This window comes from Narcine bancroftii, chromosome 1, assembly GCF_036971445.1.
Source record: "Narcine bancroftii isolate sNarBan1 chromosome 1, sNarBan1.hap1, whole genome shotgun sequence".
Taxonomy (NCBI): domain Eukaryota; kingdom Metazoa; phylum Chordata; class Chondrichthyes; order Torpediniformes; family Narcinidae; genus Narcine; species Narcine bancroftii.
The window spans coordinates 333,924,645-333,952,164 of NC_091469.1; the positions used below are offsets into that span (position 1 = coordinate 333,924,645).

At 38.8% G+C, this 27,520-nt stretch overlaps 1 protein-coding gene across 1 annotated transcript in view; it reads right to left on the reverse strand.

Annotated features, from left to right (window-relative positions):
• Window positions 1-27,520, reverse strand: part of myo10 (myosin X) — a 332,493-nt gene that overhangs the window by 103,836 nt on the left and 201,137 nt on the right. The window contains exons 5-14 of the mRNA XM_069909274.1: window positions 22,419-22,553; window positions 20,186-20,310; window positions 18,915-18,928; window positions 18,709-18,793; window positions 15,573-15,676; window positions 14,253-14,382; window positions 13,244-13,362; window positions 7,208-7,354; window positions 6,925-7,025; window positions 6,094-6,160 (exon numbers count right to left, since the gene is read on the reverse strand). Coding sequence (XP_069765375.1) covers window positions 6,094-6,160; window positions 6,925-7,025; window positions 7,208-7,354; window positions 13,244-13,362; window positions 14,253-14,382; window positions 15,573-15,676; window positions 18,709-18,793; window positions 18,915-18,928; window positions 20,186-20,310; window positions 22,419-22,553 — 1,027 coding nt within the window. The remainder of the gene's footprint in view (window positions 1-6,093; window positions 6,161-6,924; window positions 7,026-7,207; window positions 7,355-13,243; window positions 13,363-14,252; window positions 14,383-15,572; window positions 15,677-18,708; window positions 18,794-18,914; window positions 18,929-20,185; window positions 20,311-22,418; window positions 22,554-27,520) is intronic.

Consider the following 27,520-nt stretch of genomic DNA (forward strand, 5'->3'; position numbering starts at 1 on the left):
AAGGTAGAGAAAAAAAAAGGTACTAACACAGAAACCAGAACAAATTGAAAGTGAAAGTGTGGAGAAAATGGCAGCAAAGAAAGAAAAACCAAAAACAATGGGAGAAGCCTGCTCCCTGAGGTCAGTGGAAACCCTAAACTCACCGAGCCATTTTTGCGCAAGACAAAAATAACACCGACGGGAGGGGGGGACCAGCTGAGGAGTAAATCTCCACAGCTGAAACAGACAAGTATAACACAACAGCAAGACTCTCAACAGGAAAACATAGAAAATAACGAGAACAAGAAGGAAGAGAATAAAAATAGGAAATCAAAGAAACAACAGATGACCAACCCAGAGGAAGAAGACCAACACCAAGACACTTTTAATAAAAATAAGAACAAAAATACCCAACAAAACAAAATAAACAACCCAACAAGAAAATCAGAAGAGACAGAGGTAAAAGACACAGATCCTGGAGTCGACTCAGAAGAAGAGGAGGGAGAACACAGAGAAATGGAAGATGAAGGGAAGGGCAAGTACATGGATATATAGTTTTTTAAAGAATATATGGAAACAGTAAAAGAATGGCAGTCACAAGAATTCAGTGAAATAAAAAGAAGAATAAAAAGTACAGAAGAAAAAGTGAATAGATTAGAGATGATCATGACAGATATAGGAAAAAGAGTAGACAAGGTGGAAGAACGAGAAACAGCCATAGAAATGGAGGTAGATGACTTAAAAAAGAAATTAGAAGAATCTGATAAAAAAGTTAAAGAAACACAGGAGCTGTTAGCTCAGAAGATAGATATAATGGAAAATTATAATAGAAGAAACAATATATAGATAGTGGGCCTTAAGGAAGATGAAGAAGGCAAAAATATGAAAGAATTTATAAAAGAATGGATCCCCAAGGTCCTAGGAAGACCAGAATTACAGGAAGAAATGGAAATAGAAAGGGCACACAGAACATTAGCCCCTAAACCACAACCACAACAAAAACCAAGATCCATTCTAGTAAAATTCCTAAGATATACAACAAGAGAAAATATATTGGAGAAGGCAATGAAAAAAATAAGAGAAGACAAAAAACCACTGGAATACAAGGGTCAAAATTTTTTTTCTATCCAGATATAAGTTTTGAACTCCTGAAGAAGAGGAAGGAGTTCAATGCAGCAAAAACGACCCTATGGAAAAAAGGTTATAAATTCATGTTAAAATACCCAGCGCTACTTAAAATAGTTATTCTGGGGCAGCAAAGCAAACTATTCTCAGATCCGGAAGAAGCACTAAAATTTGCAGAAGAACTACAAAACAGGCAGAGAGATGAAGAGATGTAACAAGAACAAAAATGACAACAAACTATATTAAAAAAAATAGAGTATAAGTAAGAACTAAGAAGGGAAAGAAAGGGAAGAAAGGAAGTAAGGAGGGAATTAAGAGAGTGACCTTTGTTATATATGAACATTAAAATCTTTTCTGGGGGGGCTGGGTGGGGAAGAATAACAGTCACTGCGAAATCAGTTGACGCTTGCGAGCGGATTCGCAAATCCAAATGGAGAGGGGAGATGTGGTTGCCCGACAAGGGACAAAGGGCAACTCAGAAAGAGGAGGGACTATTGGGGTTAAAGGAATTTTAGATATGAGAATAGTGGAAATATTTTATGTTTTATAAATGTTGTCTTATAATGTGTTCAAAAAAAGAAAGCAGAAATGGATAAGAAGGGAAGGTGGTGATGAGGAAATGGAAAGGAAAGATAAACAAAGTATGAAATGACTATGGTGAACTATATGACTTTAAATATTAATGGAATACATAACCAAATCAAAAGGAAGAAACTGTTAAATTTACTGCAAAAAGAAAAAAAATTGATATAGCATTCGTACAAGAAATACATCTAATTGAAGTGGAACACAAGAAATTAAGGAGAGATTGGATAGGACATGTAACAGCAGCATCATATAATTCAAAAGTCAGAGGAGTAGCTATATTAATCAATAAAAATGTACCAATCAAAATAGAAGAGGAAATAATAGATCCAGCAGGGAGATATGTAATGATAAAATGTCAGATATATTCATAATTTTGGAATTTACTCAATGTATACTCACTTAATGAAGAAGATAAAAAATTTATGCAAGATAACTTTTTGAAGATAGCAGATACGCAAGGGAACATACTAATAAGAGGGGATTTTAACCTTAATTTGGACTCAAACATGGATAAAACTGGGGAAAAAATTAACAGAAAGAACAAAGTAACCAAATTTATAATTAAATCGATGCAAGAAATGCAACTTTTGGATATATGGAGGAAACAACACCCAAAGGAAAAGGAATATTCATATTATTCGGGCAGACATAAAACATATTCAATAGATGGAGATTAAACTCCATGCTACTTAAAAGACAGGATTTTAGAGAATTCATTGAACGACAAATTAAAATGTACTTTGAAATAAATACGGAATCAGTGAAAGATAAGTTTATACTATGGGATGCAATGAAAGCGTTCATCAGAGGGCAAATAATAAGTTATGTAACTAAGATGAAGAAGGACTAAAATCGGGAAACAGAACAGTTGGAAAGGGAAATAACAAATAGAAAAAGAATTAGCAATAAAGGAAGATACAACTAAAAGAAGAGAATTGGCAGACAAAAAAATAAAATATGAAACACTACAAACATATAAGGTGGAGAAGAACATAATGAAGACAAAACAGAAATATGAGCTAGGAGAAAAAACGCACAAAATTCTAGTGTGGCAGCTTAAGACAGAACAAACTAAAAGAATGGTATTGGCATTAAGGAAAAAGGACAAACAAATTCTATATCAAACTGAAAACGAAGGGAAAGAAGACGAAATAGATGAATTTCTAACTAAAATTGAACTACCAAAATTACAAACAGAGGAGCAAAATAAATTAATAAAACTATTTGAAATAGAAGAATTACAGGAGATATTAAAAAAAACTACCGAACAATAAAACATCAGGAGAGGATGGATTCCAATAGAATTCTATAAAACATTTAAAGACTTATTAATTCCTCCCATCCTGGAAGTAATCAACCAGATTGATAAAACACAAAACATACCAGATTCATGGAAAACAGCAATAATTACAGTAATACCAAAGACAGGAAAAGATCCACTAGCACCAGCGTCATATAGATCAATATCTCTACTTAACACAGATTATAAGATAATAGCTAAACTATTAGCAAACAGATTGGCTGACTATGTACCAAAAATAGTAAATCTAGACCAAACTGGATTTATTAAAAAAAGATGAACAATGGACAATATCTGTAAATTTATTAACTTAATTCATGCAGTAGAAGGAAATAAAACTCCAACAATAGCAGTTGCTTTAGACGCAGAGAAGGCCTTTGACAGAGTAGAATGGAATTATTTATTCAAAGTATTGCAAAAATTCAGTTTACCAGAGAAGTATATTAATTGGATTAAAGCATTATATAAGGGACCATTGGCGAAAGTGACAGTAAATGGATATGTATCAAAGCAATTTAACTTAAGCAGGTGAACACGGCAGGGATGCCCACTATCACCCTTATTGTTCGCGTTAGCTATAGAACCACTAGCAGAATTGATAAGAACAGAAAATAATATAAAAGGGATAAAAATAAAAGACAATTAATATAAAATCAGTTTATTTGCGGATGATGTTATAGTATACTTAACAGAACCAGTAATATCAATAAAAGAATTACATAGGAAATTGAAGGAATATGGAGAAGTATCGGGGTACAAGATCAACGCAAATAAAAGTGAAGCAATGCCAATGAATAATGCGGATTTCACAAAGTTCAAGAGAGAATCACCATTTAGATGGCAAACACAAGCAATACGATACCTAGGTATACAACTAAATAAAAATCTCGGCCATCTATATAAACTAAATTATCATCCATTAATGAAAAAATTACAAGACAACTTAGAGCATTGGAAAGATTTACCACTAACACTGATAGGAAGGATAAACTGTATTAAAATGAACATTTTCCCAAGGATACAATACCTATTTCAGTCATTACCAATTCACCTAACAGAGAATTTCTTCAAGGAGTTAAAGAAAATAATAAGGAAATTCTTATGGAAAGGGGGGAAACCAAGGATAGCACTAGATAAATTAACAGAATGGTACAAACAAGGAGTCTTACAACTACCAAACTTTAAGAATTATTATAGAGCTGCACAATTAAGATACCTATCAGATTTTTATCAAACAAGGGAAAAATCAGATTGGACCAGATTAGAACTAGATAAAATAGGGGAGAAGATACCTGAACATATACTATATAAATGGGATGAAAAATTGGTGCAACATAGGAATTCACCGGTATTGCATCATCTGCTCAACATTTGGAAGAAGATTCATGTAGAAAGGAATAAGACAAATTACAAACTACCAAAACTAATATTGACGCAAAATCAACTAATCCCTTTCACAATAGATAACCTTTCCTTTAGAGAATGGGAGAGAAAAGGGATCAAAAGAATAGAAAATTGTTTTTCAGGAAATAAATTATTATCCTTTGAACAAATGAAGGATAAATATAATATAACTCATGATACAATGTTTGCATACCACCAACTGAAAACCTACTTGAAGGACAAATTGGGAAACAGTCTGAGGTTGCCAAAAGGAAGCAATTTTGAATATGTGATTACAGACACAATGATAATTTAAAAATTTGTAAGAAACATGTACATCAAACTGCAAGAAAAGGAGAACGAGGAAACAAACGGTAAACCTAAACAAAAATGGGAACAAGATCTAAACATAAAGATAAAGAATGAAACATGGGAAAAGCTATGCTCCGGAACTATGAGAAATACAATAAACACGAGGTTACGCATGATACAATATAACTGGATACATAGGCTATACATCACACCTCAAAAGTTAAATAAATGGGACCCAACAGTATCAGACAGATGTTTTCGCTGTAAAAAGGAAACGGGAACAACAATTCATGCAATTTGGACATGTGAGAAAGTGGAAAAAATTTTGGACGATCTAAACCAGATATTAAATAAAATCACAAAAAGCAATATACCAAAATACCCAGAGATCTTCCTCCTAAGTAATATAAGAAATAAAGAATTTGGACTTGATTTGGATGGAGCACAAAAAATATTTGTTATGATAGCCCTCGCTGTAGCAAAAAAATGTATTATGTCAACCTGGAAATTAGAAGACAACTTGAGAATACAACAATGGTACATAGAAATGAATTAATGTATTCCATTAGAAAAAAATAACATATAATTTAAGAAATAACATCACAATATTCGAACAAATATGGAAGCCATACATGAAATACAATAGAGAAATCCTACCATGGAATTCCACCACCTAAAATGACAGAAGGAGAAGATAATGAAAAGAACTGACTCAGTAAAATTTCTTGTTTATTTTTATTAAGTGACAACATTGTTTAACAGGTTTGGTGTATCTTATAGATTGAACTTCAAATAAATGGGAAAGGGGGTGAGGGAGGGAGGGAAGGGGGGGGGGAAAGGGGGAGAAAATGACACTGTATATATTTAAGAAGAAAAATGTCTGTATGTATCTTGGTCAATATGGTTTATAGTGTGAAAAAAAAATTAAAAAAAGAAGAGAGCAGGCAACAACAGTTCAGGAGTTTTTGAACATCCTGACATATTGGAAGAAATTACAGGCAGTTAGCATAGATCTACCCAGCAAGTTCCAACTTAATAGATTTACAATTTGCCAGAGGACATCTGTGAAAAGTGAGTGGAGATAAATTTAAGGGAGAAGTCAGGGAAAGTTTTTTTTTATATTCAGAGGGTGTGGCTGCCTGGAATGTGGAGGAGGCTGGTACAAAAGGGATGTTTAGAAGACTTAGGAAGGCATATGAATGCAAGAAAAATAGGTTTTGGTGTGAGGGAGGTTGAGTAGGTTTATATAGGCTGCACAATACTGTGATCCGAAGAGCCTGTTCTGTGCTGTATATATGTAACTTGCAACCCACAATCCAACCAAGGAAAGTTCCACAACAGGACCTAGGTCACAGTGAATTGCACAAAGCTCACATCCAATTATGACAAAAATGTGTCAGCATTACCTTTTCAATGAGATCCAGACACTCCCCATTATCGACCCAATCAATGTTTTCCCAAATCAATCCATCTCTGATTAAAAAAAGAAGTTTTGATCAATTAAATAAAAGGACTGTGCATGTACATCAGTTTCAGTTAAAAGTTGCCACACATATTTCCAATTGCATTCTCAAATAGCTAGGCTTTACCCATTTCTTTTCTAACTATTCCATTCATCTTTAAATTACCTGCTAGTTCTTAACCTGAAACAAGTCACATGAAGAGTGAATTTGAATGTACACAAAAAGGTCAGAATGCATCTGCAAAAATGACTAATGCCACCTGAAATAATTGAATGATAAGGTGAAAATTAGATTCAAACTTTACTTTGCTGCTCACATTTATCTGAAACGAAACCAAGGTCCATATCAAAGTTGAAGAAGAGAAACAGTATTAACATTTGTGAAACAAACATTTTTTTCTTTGAATTGAAACATTAACTCAGTTTCTCTTTGCACAGATGCTGTCTGACTGGACAAGAATTTCCATCATTTTCTGGTTTTATTTCAGATTTCTAGCATCCGGAGATTTTTGTTTTTTTACCCTCCCCCCCCCCCCACCCTCACCCACACACACACACACACACACACACACAGACACACCCACACACACACACACACACACACACACACAGACACACCCACACACACACACATTTCAATTTTGGAATGGATGCAAAATTATTTCAAAACTGGACGTTCAACTCAGGTAACTGCTCCATGATGTACAGCAATGACCCAGTCTTAACCATTCAGGTGAATTACTTACTTGAAGAACAACCACTGTAACTTATTTACCTGCTGTATTCCAGCTGCTCCAAGGAAAATATATGCTTGTTGAAGTACTCCTGAAGTTTTTCATTTGCATAATTTATATTGAATTGCTCAAACCGATTAATCTGTTGATAATGATACAATCAAACAAAAATTAAGGAGTGAGTACATTTGAGATAGAAAACAGTGAAAGAGAATGCCGAAGTGAGCAAAAAGCTTGCTAAAAATAGGAGGGAAATAATGTAAATGAAGAACTACATTTTAGTAATGGCTTTCTGAATAAAAAATACATTTCTGGTTACTCTACCTCAAAGTTTTCAAATCCAAATATGTCAAGAATTCCCACTGATTTATAGTCTTCCTTTCCTTTTATTCTCCCATTGATCTTCCTGATAATCCATGTGAAACATTGGGAGTAAAGTGCCATGGCCATAGAATCTCTGGAATCCACTGCCTGTAGAGCAAACAACATGATTTAAAATCCATTTTACTATTCAGGTTTAGACCCGATCAGAGATCATCCACATGAAACATTACCTTTGTATCTCTCTCCGCAGAAACTGTCTGATGTCGAGTATTTCTAGAATTTTCTGTTCTTATTTCACTGTACTGTATTTGGCTTTGGTATTGTTTGATTAAATCTGATCAAAATGCTTGAGGGTACATCAGCAACAATGGACAAATTGTCCCACTGGTCTCAGTATAATATTCTATCTCCTTCTATTTGTTCACCTCCATCATCAATGTCACAATGAACTTGAAAGCATTTTTTTTAACCTTTGGAAAATAATCTTTTCAAGAAAAGAAAATCTGCAGATTTTCATTCCTCGCTAGCTACTTGCCAACAATCTTTTTAATTATGTTTCATAATTTTTTTTTTTAGAACATGCATGGAAACTCCATCAACTTTTCCAACAGCTATACTCTCCCTCTTTGGAGGACATAAACCAATGGGGGAATGTTGAAGAGTGTAACCAGAGCCTTTATGGCCCAGTCTGAGCCATCCTCGAGAAGTATGGGATATATATAGTTAAGTTCTTTGCTCTCCTCTCCACAGAAATGGTGACCAAACCTCGGGATATAGCAACAGCTAATTAATATTGATAAAGTTTCTTTGAAGACGGGTGAAAGAAGATTGGTGAGGGCAAGGCAGTAGACATTGTTGACACGGACTGTAGCAAGGTTTTTGATGGGTCATGCATGGTAAGCTGGTTTAGAAGGTCAAATCATGTGGGATCCAGGGTGAGCTGCCAATTGGATACATAAAGTGACACAGCAGGGTTATTACTCAGGTTAGAGATCAGTGCTGGACCTACTGTTGCTTGTCATCAATATTTGCAGATGCTGGGGTCTAGTGTAACACACAAAGATGCAAAAGAAATTCAGCAGGCAAAACAGCATCCATAGGAAATAAAAGGCAGTGACATTTCGACCCTGTGTCCATTGGGAATGTAGAAAAAAACAGGGTGAAGTGCCAGTTGATGAAGTAGACAAAGACAATGTGGTCAAACAATAATCATGGCTTTTATTAGCAGAAACTCATGGTACAATAATGAAAGACAATAGGTGCATATACAGTTATATCTAAGGGGATTTTCCTTAACAGTAGAGATAATGCACAGCTAATGTTAGTACAGCAAGGCTCGCCAAAGGGGAGACAGGCAGGTTGGCAGACATTCACCACACAGGGGGATACCTGAATAGAAAGGAGGGGAGAGGGGGAGAAGAAAGGGGGAGGAGGTAATAGGTGGATTCAGGTCAGAGGGTAGAAGAGAAAGCACAGGAGAAGTGATACAGGGAGAGGATCGAGGGCAGCTCTGGACCAGAAAGAAGCGAAGTGCTTTAAGATTTTCTGTATGGGGGGGCGATAGAGATATAAAGGGATTGGACATCCATCGGGAAGATGAGGTGGTCCAGTTCGGGAAATCTGAAGTCATTGAAGAGATGGAGGGCATGTGAAATATCACAGATGTAGGTGGAGAGGGATTGGATCAGGAGAGAAAAGATAGCTCAAGGTAAGATGAAACTATTTTGGTGAGGCAAGAGTGAGCAGAAACAATAGATCTACCTGGGTGGTTGGGTTTGTGTACCGGGTAGAAGGTAGAAACGAGCAGTGCAGGGATGGGAGACAGTGAGGTTGGCAGCCATGAGAGGGAGGTGACCAGATGGTGTTGGAGACCGTGGCTTGATGTGCCGTGGTAGGGTCCTGTGGGAGGTGTAAGTAGGAGGTGCCTGAGAGCTGTCATCTGGCCTCAGCAAGATAGAGGTCAGTGTGCCAGAGTACGTGGCTATAAGCACCATTCTCTGATTTTCCTAATTAGATGATCATTCATAGAATTCAACACTTAAGTTCTTAAAAAAAAAATCCTCACTCTCCAGTTGGTTTCTTCTCCTCTTCAGCCGGATGTACAATTGAATATTTGACAAATTAAACTGGGATATCCCTCATCATAATTCTCATACTACATCGACATGAAATCTGTTCTTTCATTTTAACCAACAATCAAATTTAAATAACAAAATCCCATCATAAAAAGTTTCTTCAGACTAAACCCAAATACAGTTGGAAGGGCAGTTCTTCCAGTTGGTGAAGGTTACTATAATGCACTTCATTAACCCCTTTCAAACTGCAGCACCTGGGTAGCCTTCCTGGGACCCAGGTACGATTACTGGGACAAAGGTGCCCTGACCAGTGAGGGCAAGTGTGCCAGAAGACTTAATCACCACCCTGTCGACCTTCTTCTCCATATTCATGGAAATATGCACATGTACCTCCAAATTTCTTTGTTCTGCAACACTCACCAGGGCCTGATCAATAACCATGTATATCCTACTCTGGTTTAACTGACAACAAAAGTGCAATACCTCACAGTTGTCTGAGTTAAATTCCTTCCGCTATTTCCAGTTCATCTGGATCCATTGGCAAACTTCAGTAACCTTCACTAAACCAAATTCTGCCAGTTTTAATGTCATTCGCAACTTACTAACCATTCTACCTAAATGCCAATGCCACCTGCAAACTGAAAGATCAACATCTTGGATTCCATCTTGGCAGTCTCCAATATCAACTTCTCCAATTTCCATCAACCCCCCACCAACATTGGTGTTCCATACCTTTCCCTCATCCCCCCCATACAGCAGCACACTCCCTTCCCTCCTCCTGTCAAATCGTAGGGGGATCTATCCATCAAATCGCCAAACCCAGTGATTTAAGGTGGATCATGCACCCGTGATGACGTAAGTACTGCCAATGTTCAGATGCTGGCTGCCCGGTGACGCACACATGCAAGTGCTGACATCACTGGAATAAGCGGGTCGGCCATTTTAATTTTCAAATTAGTTGTGGACGAAACCTAGGTAAGTTTTACTGGGTTCCCTGACTACTTCTGAGATAGGTCAGGTGGACCCTTTCAAACTGCCGTGTAACTGGGGCACTAACTGTGCAAATTGCCCAGTTACCTCCATTTTTACATGGCAGTTTGCCTATTGTCCTTAAGAAGTTCAGGGGTTGGAGTATGATGCTTTCAGTTATATTGTTGTCTTTCTTTGGCTTGGCTTCGCGGACGAAGATTTATGGAGGGGGTAAAAAGTCCACGTCAGCTGCAGGCTCGTTTGTGGCTGACAAGTCCGATGCGGGACAGGCAGACACGATTGCAGCGGTTGCAGGGGAAAATTGGTTGGTTGGGGTTGGGTGTTGGGTTTTTCCTCCTTTGCCTTTTGTCAGTGAGGTGGGCTCTGCGGTCTTCTTCAAAGGAGGTTGCTGCCCGCCAAACTGTGAGGCGCCAAGATGCACGGTTTGAGGCGCTATCAGCCCACTGGCGGTGGTCAATGTGGCAGGCACCAAGAGATTTCTTTAGGCAGTCCTTGTACCTTTTCTTTGGTGCACCTCTGTCACGGTGGCCAGTGGAGAGCTCGCCATATAACAGGATCTTGGGAAGGCGATGGTCCTCCATTCTGGAGACGTGACCCATCCAGCGCAGCTGGATCTTCAGCAGCGTGGACTCGATGCTGTCGACCTCTGCCATCTCGAGTACTTCGACGTTAGGGATGTAAGCGCTCCAATGGATGTTGAGGATGGGGTGGAGACAACGCTGGTGGAAGCGTTCTAGGAGCCGTAGGTGGTGCCGGTAGAGGACCCATGATTCGGAGCCGAACAGGAGTGTGGGTATGACAACGGCTCTGTATACGCTTATCTTTGTGAGGTTTTTCAGTTGGTTGTTTTTCCAGACTCTTTTGTGTAGTCTTCCAAAGGCGCTATTTGCCTTGGCGAGTCTGTTGTCTATCTCATTGTCGATCCTTGCATCTGATGAAATGGTGCAGCCGAGATAGGTAAACTGGTTGACCGTTTTGAGTTTTGTGTGCCCGATGGAGATGTGGGGGGGCTGGTAATCATGGTGGGGAGCTGGCTGATGGAGGACCTCAGTTTTCTTCAGGCTGACTTCCAGGCCAAACATTTTGGCAGTTTCCGCAAAGCAGGACGTCAAGCGCTGAAGAGCTGGCTTTGAATGGCAACTAAAGCGGCATCGTCTGCAAAGAGTAGTTCACGGACAAGTTTCTCTTGTGTCTTGGTGTGAGCTTGCAGGCGCCTCAGATTGAAGAGACTGCCATCCGTGCGGTACCGGATGTAAACAGCGTCTTCATTGTTGGGGTCTTTCATGGCTTGGTTCAGCATCATGCTGAAGAAGATTGAAAACCCTCTTTTCTATATTGTTGTATTAAAGGCAAAAATACTATAAAGTAAAAGCTCACCTACCCTGAACAAAAAAGGCACAGATTCAGATAATTTTTCAATACTCTCTTCTGTACTTGGAACTAAAGAGCAACATTCACTGGGGCCTAATTGTTTTCTGTAAGTTAATTATACATCTCTGTTATAAATGTCATCTCAATATTTGTATTTTTACTGATTTTTTTCCTTCAAACAGCAGATACATTTTGTACTTAATTGGGATGAATTTATTGCTTATTTTCTTGACTACTGCCTATCTATTAAAATGTTATTTTTTCAGGCTCTAACTGATGACATCTTCATCCTTCCAAGTGAAGTAACACTTCATTTGTGATTCTGTGAAAATAATCGACTGCGTCTGGTGCTCCCATTGTAGTCTTCTCTACATCGGAGAGACTGGACGCAGACCGAGAGATGGTTTCGCTGAGCCCTTTTGTTCTTTCCACATCAATGACAGGGATCTCTCAGTGGCCAACTATTTCAATTCTGCACCCCATTCCCATGCCAACATGTCTGTCATGGCCTCAGGTACTGTCAAACCAAGGCCACCTGTAAAAGGGAGGAGAAACAGCTAATATTCTGTCTGGGAACTCTCTAACAGATATGCCAGTTTCTGATAGCCTATTCCCCATTCTCCATCTCTTCCCCATCCCTCTATCTTCTTGCTTCTAGTTCTTCACCCCCCTTCCCTCTTCATTCACAGAGCCTTACCCCTCCCCCTGCTTGCTAGTGTACTCTCCCTCCTTTATCCACCCTCTCCCCCTCCTCCCACCATTTTGTTCAGGAGACTGTCTACATTTTTCTCATACCTTGATGAAGGGATCCAGTCTGAAACATTGGCTCTGCATCTTTATCTTTGCTGTGGAAAGTACACTGTTTTACTGCCTGGGTTTCTCCAGCATTATGTTTTTAGTTCAAACTAAATCATTCCTCTCTCCACGGATGCTGCTTTCAAATTTACAGCATCCCGTTTTTACTGCAGGTTTTCAGCAAATGCATTTTAAAACTTTTAGTTTTCAATTACAATTGGTGTTCTTAAAGATTTGTTCCAACACAATGAACTGTTGCAGGGTTCTCCAGTGTGAACTAATAGTCATAGTCTCTTACAGCACGGAAATAGCCCCCAAGCCCAGCTTCTCATGCAGAACAGTGTGCCTTCCTGTTTTTGTCTCAGTCCCTATTTTTGTTTAATGATGTTATTGAGGGTTAAAAGCCAACTTATGACTCGTATCTGTGGGTTACTATCTGGACCTAGTCATGAAAGAGTAAAGCACAGAAACAGACCATTTGACCCAGGTGTCTACTCCAACAACGATGCCCAAACTAAACTGAAACTCTTCTGCTTACACATCATCACTCTATCCCTCCAAATGTATACTCATGAGACTATCTGCAAGCCTCTTAAATTCTACAGTTGCATTTGCTTCCACCACTACTCCTTGCAACTCATTCCTTTAAACTCTCCCCCTCTTTACCATAAACACATCCTCTTACAGTTCAATATTTTTACCTTGGGATAAAGATTCGTAATTCTATAATTGGATGATGATAAGCTTGGCTTGATAAACTTCTGTGCCAACAGGGAGCATCACTTCAATACTCCTCCACTCTTACCTGCTCCACTGTCAGTGGGGTACTGATCTCCTCGCCCCTGAGAATCATGGATCGATGTGTCAGCACCTCTGCAAGCTGCAGGGAGTCCAGCCCCAGCAGGTCTGCAGTGCACCCCAGTGCTAATAAAAGAGAATCAGAGAGCTGAACAGTCTGGCTCATGCATTTACCTTGATTAGTAAGCAGAATATAACATCACTCAATGCTTGAATTAATTAGACAAGGATCAATTTAAGAACTAGAATCACTTGATAAGATCATGCATAATCTCTAGAGTCATGTTCCTTAGCAAGCCTCTGGGATTGAAGAATAGAGTAGGGCCAATGTTGCCATGCCCCTGCACTCACTTGTTCTGGATCTTAAAGATTCTTAGGGACTGGGAGCATCCTGGACATTGTCATCCAGAATGTTCCCAGAGCCTCTCATCAGATCATAGGTTGGCCCAGATCCCCTGGCTCTGCTTGTCTATTAAAGCTCTTGGGCTTATGAAATGTTTCACTGTTCCCAACACTCAGATAAACAATCATATTTAATAAAAGTACTTTGAAAACATTGCAAATATTGCAAAGTAGTTTTCATCTTAATAGCTTGAGATCTCTATTGCAATGAATGGGATTCCCTGTGTAAGTGCAGGAGAACCTAAGTTTGAAACTCTAGTGAACCAACACTCATCAGCTGGAACCTATCATTAAGTCTGAAAATTTGGTGGAGACATATATAAACACAGAAGTCAAGAACTTCACTGCTCTTTCAGAGATAAGTGGTAGTATTTAGCATCAAGATTTATCAGAAATATTATCAGCCCCCTCCATATACATTAATCCTATACATCAGAGAAAAATGCTAGAATACCATTGAAGAAGAAGTGACTTTGTTTCAGCAAAATTCTCATTTCATAATCCTAAATTAAATGCTTGCAGGAACTTTTATAAGTCATTCATGGTTCTGAAATGTTTCGCAAACTAGCCAACACTTAACTCTGGTAGAAATCTGGTTACATATTAACTTGTACCTGTCTTTGAGGAAACTTGTGCCCCTCCAGCAATTACAAATTCGATATTCCCAAGGTGTAGGACACCAGCGAGCAGCTTTAGCACTTCCCGAATCTCTTCACTTCTGAACTTCATGACTTTCATGGCAGCCTGGATCGATGAGCAGAGAGAGAGAGGGAAACAAGTCAAAGGAACATGCAAAACAGATGAATTATAATAAGTTTTAAACAATTTAGTGACAATAAACATTCCATTCTCGGCAGCAGATTCACCTTGATCCCTCATCATTTAAGTAATAATGTATTCATGTTGTAATAATGATAATTCAGTACCTAAATATTAATTTATAGCATAAAAAGCAAAGGTAATTATTCAGAAATACTTTATTCTTGGTATCTTCTCATGATCCTCCTGTGAGGACAATTACTGCAACAGTTATAAATAAATCTTACTATTTTATTAAAAATATCATGAACAAAGGTACATTTTAAAATTAAAAAAAAAATCAATTGTTGAATAATAATCACATTATAACTGTGTTTCAAGTGGTGTGTTGGTTGTGCCAATAGAATTAGGAACTACAAGTTCAAACTACTGAAAGACAAATTTGGGACGAATGATGGCAAATTCTTCACATTCAGGATGAGCACCCTGTAGGGATTGCTTACTGCTGCAGGGATGTTCGATTTAAGATGAAGTTGGAGGCTGTGCTTTGAAATGGATAATCTCTAAAATATCTAGAACCAGGGGTCATCCAACTAAGGTAGATATGGTGCAAAGTTGTTCCTCTGAGGCTTATGAGTTTGGAGATTGTTCCTCCCCAAAGTGTGGTAGAAGGAGCAGAGTTTTGGAATAGGTTAAACAAGGGCAGGGGTGGGGTTGGTTACAGGTTGGTGAAAGATACTGGAGGTAGACGGGAATCCAGAGTTAGAGTTACAATCAGATCAACATCGAGCTCTTGAATGACATGGCAGGTCTGAAGGGCTGAGTGACCTCCTGCTCACAAGATTGTAAATGGAAAGGTACAAAAGAGATGGGTTTCTAATGAAGGGTGAAGAACCAGAATTATAAGAGAACTGGGTTAAGGATTCTGAGATTCCACTCAGAATCATTTCACAGATTCAGCGTAAGGCCGCTAATCTCTTATTTGGTTACACATGCAATCAATTTCCATGAAAATTAAAAGAATATTAATATTTGATGTTGTTACAAGCAGATATCAAGTAAGAGAGAAAAATATCATGCCAATGTATCATGATTGATGCAAAATCACCACAACTTATGTCCAAGGACATCAAAACATGCATAAAATTCCCAGCAGCAAGTTGTGAACACCTTACCATGACCTCCCGAAAGGTCTGCTTGTCATCAATTGTATTGTCCATGATACATCCAGACTGTCTCAAGTAATAGTAATTCTCTTGTTCAGATAAATAACACATTTCTGCAGAATAAAAATAAGAATATTTAATTTATGGTCGAAAAGGGTTATTCATTCTGTTATAAAAGCATATTTATATCTCCAATGATCAGTGCTCTTGATTTGTGACTGTTCTTAATAATTTGAAGTTTTTTTGTATGTTCTTGCCATGCTACTAGACAATTAATTGGCAGTGCTAGACTAATTATATTAAGACAAGTCTAAATCTCTTCACCAGACTTGGAGAGTCCCATCCAGTATGGCAGCCTTTTGACCCTGTCAATATTTTCCTGCTTCCATTCTGTCCCATTTATCTTTCAGCTAACCTGACGGGAAATTATTATAAGCTCACGTGTTTCGTTGATGAGTGTGTTTGATGGAAAGACAAGAGAAAGTGGGATTCCAATGCTTAAAGTGTGTCTGAAACTCCCGAGGTATTATTTCCATATGATTAGCTTAAGACAGCAAAGAGAGCCCCTAGGGAAAACCCACGCAGACATGGGGAGAGCGTACAAACTCCTTATAGACAGTGCGGGATTCGTAACCTAGTCCCAATCGCTGGAGCTATAAAGGTGTTGTGCTAACCGCTGCACCAACCGTAGAAAAACAAAAGGTAAAAATGAACCTGAAATAGCTAACATAGATGTCTTTGAACCTGCCTATATTTCTTTTAAACATTACTACTGGACCCACATCCACCATAGTTGTAATTTTAATAGTCCTTGAAGAGTGGTAATGGTGGAGTTTATTTAATATGAATGAAATTTAGTTAAAAGCTCAAAAAATTGCACATTTTTAAAACATAATTACAATGCTAACCAGAAAAGAACCAAATTTTAAATAACTGGGAAATACAATACAAATATAAATCCAGCTACTTTCTAGTAAGATTGGGCAAATACAGCTGATTCCAAGAAAACTTTTTTTAAAAGTCCAGCTTTCAATGTTCTTGGGTCCAAAAAACCTTGTCAAAGTTTTGGAACATTTTTGAAGTTTGAGCTTTATTAGCAGTGATTAATTCACTCTGGGAGCACAGCCAAGTTTGTGTGGGAATTGCTTGCCGAGTCTTTGTGTGCCACATTCTCAAAGTGGTACTGAATGCTTTTTGGACTTAAAATGTCTGTGACATTTTCACTTGCAATGCTGATATCAAGAGAGTAAGAGAACAAAAAGCAAGTTCATTTGAAGAGAAATACCAAGCCATCCTAACAGTAGCAGTGTTTTGTAATTACTTCATAGTGGTCTGGATTTTTTAGGAAAACGTCAGCAAATCTTTACGAGACAACCAATGGTTGCTCATGTGAGCACTACCAAGGTCAGGGATTTTCACTTTTGGGAAATCTGAACTTGGGAATGTGGAAATCCCCGAGCCTGATGCCTGTTCTTTCCCAAATGTGCTCCATGTCGGACTCTTTCACAAAGACTTGGCCGATTGCATGTCTGCAGCATTACTTGGCTCTTATATTGGGAACCTGGCTGAAGTCCATTTCCTGTCTGCAGTGTTTCCATTCATCAGAAGAGAAGTGGTGTGAGGCAAATGGCAAATATTAGGTAACTTTACATTATTAAATGAACCTTCAGAGAGGGGGAAAGAAAAAAGAGAAAAAGAGGGAAAGAGAGAGAGGTAAAGAGATGGAAAGAGAGAGGGAGAGTGGAAAGAAAGAGAAAGTGATGGAGAGATGAGGAAGAGGAGGCAAGGACAAAAGAGGTGGTAAAATGAGGAAACCGTTCAGAACGAGGAAGAGAAGAAATCAAATAGAAGGAAAAGGAGGATGAGAGAAAAAGATAAACAACAGACTGAGGAGGTATGATTATATCTTTGGTGACTCAGAACATCTTGTCACAAACAATGGAGTTGCTCACACTAAATCACATACAGCAATGGGACAAATGAGCAGATAAGTCACTTGCTAACTGATGTGGCTGAGAGAAAGATCAGCCATGTCACTGCAGGAATTTCCCTTGGAAAAGGCCTGATATCTTCTCTGCTAAACTGAGTGAGCAGAATCATCAGAATGGAAAGGAAGCAGAAATGACAGTGCAGTACCTTCTCCATTGCCTGACCTGGCGATGACCTGAATCAATGAATACTGACCGGGGTGTGTAACCAGCAGACAAGGCTGGCTTTTCTCAGTAAAGAGAACACATACAACCACATCAGACTTCAAATTATTTCCATTTGCACAATAATGTAGAATACAATATACCTTCTATCGTTGCAAGAAGTAAGGCTTGCTACCTGGATTAAAGCAGAGATTCATCTCGTGTATGCTGCGCCTTTTTTGCATTACCATGGATTCCCTGTCTCCACCTCTTTTAATCTTTCACATTCAGGATCAAAGAACACTCCAGCCCAACCTGTGAACAAACTGCCAACTGCTTGCCTGGCTCCACCTGTCAACTGCCAGCCATGTCCCACACTTCTCTCTCACCCCTTTACACTTGCTCTCTCCCTGCTATACGCTCATTCTTCAAGCCAAAACATTGGCCATCCTTTCTGCCTCCACAGATGTTGCTCGACCCATTGAGTTCCTCCAACAGTTTGATTTTGCTCCAGATTGCAACATCTGCAGTCTCTTGCATCTCAACAAACTACCTTTGGTTTAGTCCCTTGGAAAAACAACTTCCATCAAGTTTACTGTCCATCTTTTGACTAGGTTTTTATCTATTTTTAATTTTAAAAGTGTACCATTCATTTTATCTTCTCCATTAAATTCATAGTCCTCAAGTGGTACAGTGCAGAAACAGGCCCTTTGACCCACAATATCCATGCCAAGCTTTTGTCCATTTACACATATCTAAAAAACTGGCAAAAATAATTTGTTGCTGAAGATCTCTGACATTCATTTCCCCTTCAGGAGAGGGGCTCTGCCAACCTGTTCTCTTAAAGCATGATGCATGGCAGGACTTAAACAAACCAAAGGCCTGCAAACCCACTGGAAATTAGCCAGCCTACAATGGTTCAGAAAAAACAGCGCAGGCAGGCTTCTGATTGCAAACTGACTGAGAGGCTGCAGTGTCCCCAATTCCTCTTGTTGAGTTCACTCACCACTCACCTTTCTGCTCTTTGTCTGTACCAGCCAGCAGTGCATAGAAAATGTGATAGTTCCTCTCCCCAGGATTCTGTCTGACTACACGGTTCTAGACAAAAGTAAAAAGAACCTTCTTATTTCCAGTGCCATGCAAAACAATCAAGTAAGAGACTAATGTTTTGTTAGCATGAAAATCATAGATAAGGATTTCAATCATAAAATGCTCTTACCTTTTCTAATAAATCTTTGAGGAATTCAGTCAAGAGAAACAACTTACAAAGCAAGTTTGTTACATGCAACAAAATAAGCATCCTTTCAGAAATAAATATGCAATATTGTAATTTATGAAACCAATAATGCTATTATATGTCAATTTACAAAGAGTGGGGACACATTTGGGTTAAATTCACTTTTACTGAATTTGAGAGTTAAAGGATTATGGCCTTGAAGTTTGATCATGAATCTCCAGGCCTATTCAAATGAAAACAGACCTATCTCAGTGTGGAAATCCCAGGATGAATTTTGGGTCATTTTGCATCCAGTCGTCCCATCTCCTGGCTTAACTCATACTAGCATTTCCAAAGCAATGTGTGGTTCCTCATGGACCACATTGGTTCCTCTCAGAATATTCCGGAGCAGAACTTCACCAACACAAGTGCCAATACCTGATCTCCCAGAGCTCTCTCCTTTGGCTGATCAGCAATCCCACCATTAGCTTCAACATCTCCACTGTATCCACACAAGTACACAACCAGCTAAAGGAACAGTGAAAATCTCCTGCATGACCCCCTGCAACCATCGGCTTGCACTACAAAGGCTGAGTACCACAACATTCCCCCACCAGCATCCCCTCCAGCACAGGACTTCCCAGCACCTCGGACCCATGGTATCCCCCAGCATTTCCAATCCAGGGCACCCCAAACCCACTTCGCCTCCCCAGTATCCCTGACCCACTGCACCCCCAAAGCATCTCTGAACCACTGCGCCCTCCCTACACCTCCAATCCACTGCATCCTCCATCACATCTGACCCACCTCGCCCCTTCAGCACCTCCGACCAACGACATCTCCCAGCACATCCGACCCACCCAGCACTTCCAACCCACCTCACCACTCCCCTCAGCACCTCAGACCCACCCCCCCAGCTTATGTGAAAATGAAATCTTTCTCTTCCAACAACTCAGCCCAATCCTGATCTACTCTCCAAATGGCAACCCTCCTCACCAACCTCCACGTGACTCCCTGGATCCTGCCTGAATCCCCACTCTGGAGCACAAAGGAAATTAGCGTAACACCATTTTAATGGGGCAGGCTTAAATCTGCATAGTGAGCTTATGGGTACACAGAACTGCCAGAGAACACATCTTTTACACCACACGCATTTTGAGGATTTATTTTTCCAGTTTTTGAAACTAAATAATCAATTATTTGACTTCAAATACGGTTCATTGTTGGAACATTTCTCAGGGTTGCACCATGGTGTCAGACACAGTGAAGGATACAATCTATGATCCTGCCTCCCTGAATATTGCCCTTCTGACAGAAGTTCAGCTGGATGAACTTCCCAAACCGGCTGGAGTTGTTGTTATAGACGGTCTTTGCATTACCAAATGCTTCCATGATGGGGCTGGTAATTAAAAAAAAGTGCAGGTTAGAACTCAAGAGTTAAAGGTGAGATTGGCATCAAACAGTCAAAAAGATCACTGGGGTCTCCCTTTCCTCAATTGACAGTATTTAATGGGAGTGTTGCTTAAATAGGGCTCAAAGGAATATTGAGGACCCTTTCCAACTAGTGCACAGTATCTTTGATCCACCACCAACAAGGAGGTGGTACAGGAACATCAACATCAGGACTGCCAGGCTTGGAAATAGATTTTTTACACAGGCTGTGAGATTGATAAACAGTATCCTGTAATCGAGTAAATAATCCCCTCAATTTTTTTTAAGACATAGCGCGGTAACAGGCCCTTTTGGCCCACGCCGCCCAAATACACACAATGACCTGCAACACTCAGTACGTTTTGGAGGGTGTGAATAAACTGGAGCTCCCAGGTAAAAGTAACACAGACACTAGGAGAACATAGAAACTCCACATAGACAGTGCGGGATTCAAACTCCACTCCCGATTGCTGGCAGTGTAATGGCGCGGCACTAATCGCTGTGCTAACTGCACTGCCCATGACATTTAATGTATTTTTAAGCTTATAACAAACCGTGAACCCATCCCCCTGCCCCACATGTTATACATGTGTGTGCACTATACAAGAATATTTTTACAGGTTGAAAGAACACACACAATTTATAGCAGGCATGGGAAAGACACACCAGAAATTTATAGCCATTGTGGGAATATTATCACAAGTATGAGAATGTAACAGCGGCAATGAAAGAACATGCACAATTTAGAGCGGGCGTTGGAAATTTTGATCTTGTGTCTATCTCTTGGTCTGAATGCCATGGTATTCCTATAAACAGGACCTTCTGGCTAGGGCACTGCACCTTATCAATGTTAATTGCCCAGACCTGTCCCTCAGGGAGGGGATTAACATACCAAATGCCTCTGATTTGAGACAATATTAGAATTAAAATCCTGCTTAACTCTGAAGCCTGTCTTTGATCTATTTCATTGATTCCTCTCCAAAGTTTGTTACTGTGTTGCAGCAGGATCTCATCTATTTAATGGGCATTTGACACCTCTGGGGGAAGTTGATTGGGTGTTAATAGCGGGAGATTAACTGTGGCAGATACTAGTATGCCCTATTTAAATGCAAACTGCTTTTGTCAGTCGGAATTTAGAATATTACACTCGCACAGTATATTCGTGTTATACAAAAATATTTTTACACAATTTATGACTTTCTATGCGTTATATGCGTGTGCACGTTATATGAGTGAAAATACTGCACATTTATATATCTTAGCTTGAAGCTTTCTGGATATATGTGATTATTATCTGTTTTTGTCTGTTTATCTGGTTGTCTGTGTGCAGTCAGAAGATAATAAACTGGAACTGGCTTAACTCATACTTGCATTTCCAAAGGGTGATGAAGGAAGTGTTTGATGCTTGCCTTCATTGGTCAGGGCTTTGAGTGCAGGAATTGGGATGTCATGTTACATCTGTACAGTATACTGGTGAGACCATACTTGGAGAATTATGCATTTTACTGGTCACCCAGCTATGGGAAATACATCAAGAATCTGGAAAGAGTGCAGAAGAGATTTGTAAGGATGTTGCTGAAACTGGGAGCCTTGATTGACTAAGAAGGGTTGAATAGGCTGTGGCTTTCCCTCTGGAATGCTGGAGGTTGAAAGATAACCTTCATTGATGAGCATCAATAGGTAAATAGTTATAGGATTTTTTTCCCCATGTTAAAGGGATCTAAAACTAAAGGCCATAGAATTAAACATTTTAAGTGGGAATGAAGGAGCACATTTTTGACACAGAAGGTGGTGCGCAAATGGAATGAGCTGCCAGAGGAAGTAGTAGTGGCTGGGACAATTATAATGTTTGAAAACCATTTAGACAGGCACAACGATGGCAAAGGTTTAGAGGGATATGTGTAAAAAGCAGGCAAATTGGACCAGCCCAGATAGACAACCTATTTGACATAGACAAGATGGGCTGAAGGGTCTTTTTCCATGGGACTTAATGTTACACACCACTAAAATTTAGTCAGGACAAAATTTACATGCAGTTTATGATTTTTAGTTCCTCAATCAAATTTGATGTGTTACCTGCTTTCCAGAATAGCCTGTTCAACGTGGGAGACCTTGTCTTTTGCTGTTGCTTCAAAAAAATGTTGGCTCATTGCTGATAAATATTTCAGGATCAGTTTTGTGCATTCTGTTTTTCCAGCGCCACTTTCTCCACTGAAGGCAAAGAACATGTACATTGAAAAATTTAAAATCTCTTCACAACATTTTCCCGCATCTGAAACAATTACTTATAATTGCACTGTCCATAAATTTGGATTCCAAAATTCTTCCTTGCTCAAAAAGCAGCTAGGATAGAATGCCTTTGGTTGTAGTATGCAGAGACAAATCCCATTTCCATGGCTGCTGTGGAATAACTCCCTGCTCAAACTTACAGTACATCTCCTCCTGAAAATTCCTCATTGCAAATCTAAATAAATCCCCAGATTCAAGCTTCCACTGCAAACATCAATTACAACCACTGTTTCTCACACCCAACCAGGATACAAAGCTTGAAGCTGCTTGAAGCTGCTATCAGAATCCTCTCCAAAGACACACACTATTGCCCCTTTTCCACTGGCACCCTATCCCAGGAATTAACTGGGATAGGGTCCACTGGAAAAGGAACACTGTCTGAATGCCGGCGTTAAATGATGTCATTTCATGATGTCATAACCACCTCTACCCCTACCCATATCCCCAGTCTTTGCTGATACCGATGTGCTGGTAAAATCAGTGGAAAAGGGACAGCAGTAAATTACCCGTTTGCAGTTGAAGGTAGAACACTCTGATCCCTGGGGACGAGTGTGTTCAGTGGAAAACCAATTAGTGTCCCAGTTAAGGGGGGCCCAGTGGAAACAACTCAAAGGGCTTCCTATCCCGGGACACTGCACAGCCAATTATTTGGGATGCCAGTGGAAAAGGGGCTTATGAGATGTAGGAGCAGAATTAGGCCATTGAGCCCATTGAGTCTGCTCGCTGATCAAATCATGGCGGATGTATTTTCCCTCAACTCCATTTTACTGCCTCCCCATAACCTTTGACACCCTTACTAATCAAGAATCTATCAAACTCTGCTTTAAATCTACCCAATGACTTGGCCTTCTCACCTGTCTGTGGCAATGAATTCTACAAATTCATCACACTCTGGCTGAAGAAATTTGTCCTCATTTCTGTTCTAAAGGGGTGTCCTATTATTCCAAGGCTGTGCTCCCTGTTCCTAGAGTCTCCCACTACAGGAAACATCTCTTCCGTGTTCTCTCTATTTAGGCCTTTCAAAAATTTGGTGGGTTTCAATGAGATCCACTGCCCCAACCACCTTCTAAACTTCAGATAGTACAGAGGCATCAAAAGATCCTTGTACATTAACCAGGATACTTTTCATAAACCTCCTCTGAACCCTCTTCAATATCAGCACTCCCCTCTTTGGATATGGTACCAAAATATGGGACCCATTTACTATTATGTTTGACTATCCTCTCCTCAACAATAAGCTCCCTTATCCTAACCACGAGTAGCTATCAAAGTCCCAAATTCTGACTCTAAATCCATCTCTTCTCATCGGTGACCCCTCCCCCTCCCAATTCCTGCACCCAATACTTCTTTTGGCACTTTCTAAAATCTAGCCCTTTAACCAACCATTTAATTACTTGTGTGTGGCAGCCTGCAATTGTGGAGATCGGGCCAGCACATCGCTTGGCAGCAGACATGGACAGAGATTGCTAAACTCCCAGGTCAACAAACCGGCGGGGGTAGAAACTGGGGCAGCATCAGACCAACAACCTTAAAATGGCGTTGGTCAAGTTGCCCAGTTAACTCGGCAGAAATAGGCTGGGGAAGAAGGGCATTCATATGCATGGATGGTCCCGCCCGCTATTGTTATTCGTATGGATGACTCAGTCAATCAGCAAAAATAGCGGGAACTTGAACAGTATAAAAGCAGCCTTTCCAGCCCTGATAAAGGAGTGAGTTTAACCTGCCACACTGTGTGTGTGTTTCTTTTTAAAAAAAATTTTCACACTATGAACCATATCAATCAGAATACATACAAACATTTCCCTCTTAAATATACACAATGGCATTTTCTCCCCCTTTTTTACCCCTACCTTCCCTCCCTCCTTCCCAGCCCCCTCCAAACCCATTAAACGTTCAACATACACAATACAATAAAACCATTAAACAATGTCATCACACAATGAAAATAAACAAGAAAATTGTGTCATCTACTTTTATACACTGGATCAGGTCATTTTGTCTCCTCATTTTATCATTGAGGTCTGCAGTAAGCCCTTTCTGTTGTGTTCCATGTACGGTTCTCAAATTTGTTCAAATAATGTGACTTTATTTTTAAAATTATGTTATTTTTTCCAATGGAATACATTTATTTTCATGTACCATTGCTGTACTCTCAGGCTCTCCTCTGATTTCCAAGTTGATATTATACATTTTTTTGCTACAGCTGAGGCTATCATAATAAATCTTTTTTGCGCTTCATCCAGTTTAAGGCCTAGTTCTTTACATCTTATATTACTTAGAAGAAAGATCTCTGGATTTTTTGGAATGTTATTGTTTTTGATTTTATTTCATACCTGATTTAGATCTTCCCAAAACTTTTCCACTTTCTCACATCCCCAAATTGCATGTACTGTTGTTCCCGTTTCCTTCTTAAGAGAAAACATCTATCTGATAATGTTGGATCCCATTTATTTAACTTTTGGGGTGTGATATATAGCCTGTGCATCCAATTATATTGTATCATGCATAATCTCGTGTTTATTATATTTTTCATGGTTTCAGAGCATAACTTTTCCCATATTTCATTTGTTATTTTTATGTTTAAATCTTTTTCCCACTTTTGTTTGAGTTTATTGTTTATTGCATCATTTTCCTTCTCTCGCAGCTTGATGTACATGTTTGTTATAAATCTTTTTATTATCGTTGTTTCTGTAGTCACATATTCAAATCTGCTTCCTTCTGGTAATCTTAGTCTGCTTCCCAATTTGTCCTTTAAGTAGGTTTTCAGTTGGTGGTATGCAAACATTGTACCATGAGTTATTCAATATTTGTACTTCATTTGTTCAAATGTTAATAAATTATTTCCCAAAAAACAATTTTCTATTCTTTTAATTCCTTTTCTCTCCCGTTCTCTAAAGGAAGTTTTCTATTGTGAAAGGGATTAGTTGATTTTGCGTCAATAATAATTTTGGTAGTTGGCAATTTGTTTTTTTTCCTTTCTACGTGAATCTTCTTCCATATGTTGAGTAAATGGTGCCGTACTGGTGAACTTTTATATTGCACCAGTTTTTCATCCCACTTATAAAGTATATGTTCTGGTACCTTCTCCCCTATTTTATCTTGGTCCAATCTGGTTTTTCCCTTGTTTGATAAAAATCTGATAGATACCTTAATTGTGCTGCTCTATAATAATTCTTAACGTTTGGTAGCTATAAGCCCTCTTGTTTGTACCATTCTGTTAATTTATCTAGTGCTATCCTCGGTTTCCCCCCTTTCCATAAGAATTTCCTTATTATTCTCTTTACTTCACTGAAGAATTTCTCCGTTAAGGGAATTGGTAATGGTTTAAATAGGTATTGTATCCTTGGGAAGACATTCATTTTAATGCAATTTACCCTTCCTATCAGTGTTAGTGGCAATTCTTTCCAATGTTCTAAGTCATCCTGTAATTTCTTCATTAATGGCTGATAATTTAATTTGTATAGGTGGCCTAAATTATTATCTAATCTAATACCTAGGTATCGGATTACTTGTGTTTGTCATTTAAATGGTGATTCTTTTTAAACTCTGTGTAATCTGCATTATTCATTGGCATCGCTTCACTTTTATTTGCGTTGAAATTTCTCCATATTCCTTCAATTTCTTATGTAGTTCTTTTATTGATATTTCTGGTTCTGTTAAGTATACTATGATGTCATCTGCAAATAAACTGATTTTATACTCCTTCTCCTTTATTTTTATCCCTTTTATTTTATTTTCTGTTCTTATCAGTTCCGCCAATGGTTCTATTGCTAAAGCGAACAGTGAGGGAGATAGTGGACATCCCTGCCTAGTTGACCTACTTAATTTAAATTGATTCAATACATATCCATTTACTGTCACCTTTGCCAATGGTCCCTTATATAATGCTTTAATCCAATTAATATATTTTTCTGGTAGGTTGAACCTCTGTAATACTTTGAATAAATAATTCCATTCTACCCTGTCAAAGGCCTTTTCTGTATCTAAAGCAACAGCCACTGTTGGTATCTTATTTCTTTGTACTGCATGGATTAAATTAATGAACTTACAGACATTGTCCGTTGTTCGTCTTTTCTTAATAAATCCAGTTTGATCTAGTTTTACTATTTTTGGTACACAATCGGCCAATCTGTTTGCTAATAGTTTTGCTATTATCTTATAATCTGAATTAAGTAGAGATATTGGTCTATATGATGCAGGTGTTAGTGGATCCTTCCCCCTTCTTTGGTATTACTGTAAATTATTGCTGTTTTACATGAATCTGGCAAGTTTTGTGTTTCTTCTATCTGGTTCATTACTTCCAGGAGAGGAGGAATTAATAAGTCTTTAAATGTTTTATAGAATTCTATTGGGAATCCGTCCTCTCCAGGCGTTTTATTGTTCGGCAGCTTTTTTAATATATCCTGCATTTCCTCTATTTCAAATGGTTTTATCAATTTGTTTTGCTCCTCTTCTTGCAATTTCGGTAGTTTAATTTTAGCTAAAAACTCATCTATTTTGCCTTCTTTCCCTTCATTCTCCTTTCAGTATAATTGTTCATAGAATTCCTTAAAGTTTTCATTGATCTCTGTTGGGTTATATGTAATTTAATTGTCCCTTTTCCTTGATGCCAATACAGTTCTTTTAGCTTGTTCTGTCTTAAGTTGCCAGGCTAATATTTTGTGCGTTTTTTCTCCTAGCTCGTAATACTTCTGCTTTATTTTCATTATGTTCTTCTCCACTTTATACGTTTATAATGTTTCATATTTTATTTTTTTGTCTGCCAATTCTCTTCTTTTTTGTTGTATCTTCCCTGTTGCTAGTTCTTTTTCTGTACTTATTATTTCCCTTTCCAACTGTTCTATTTCCCAATTGTAGTCCTTTTTCATCTTAGTTACATAACTTATTAT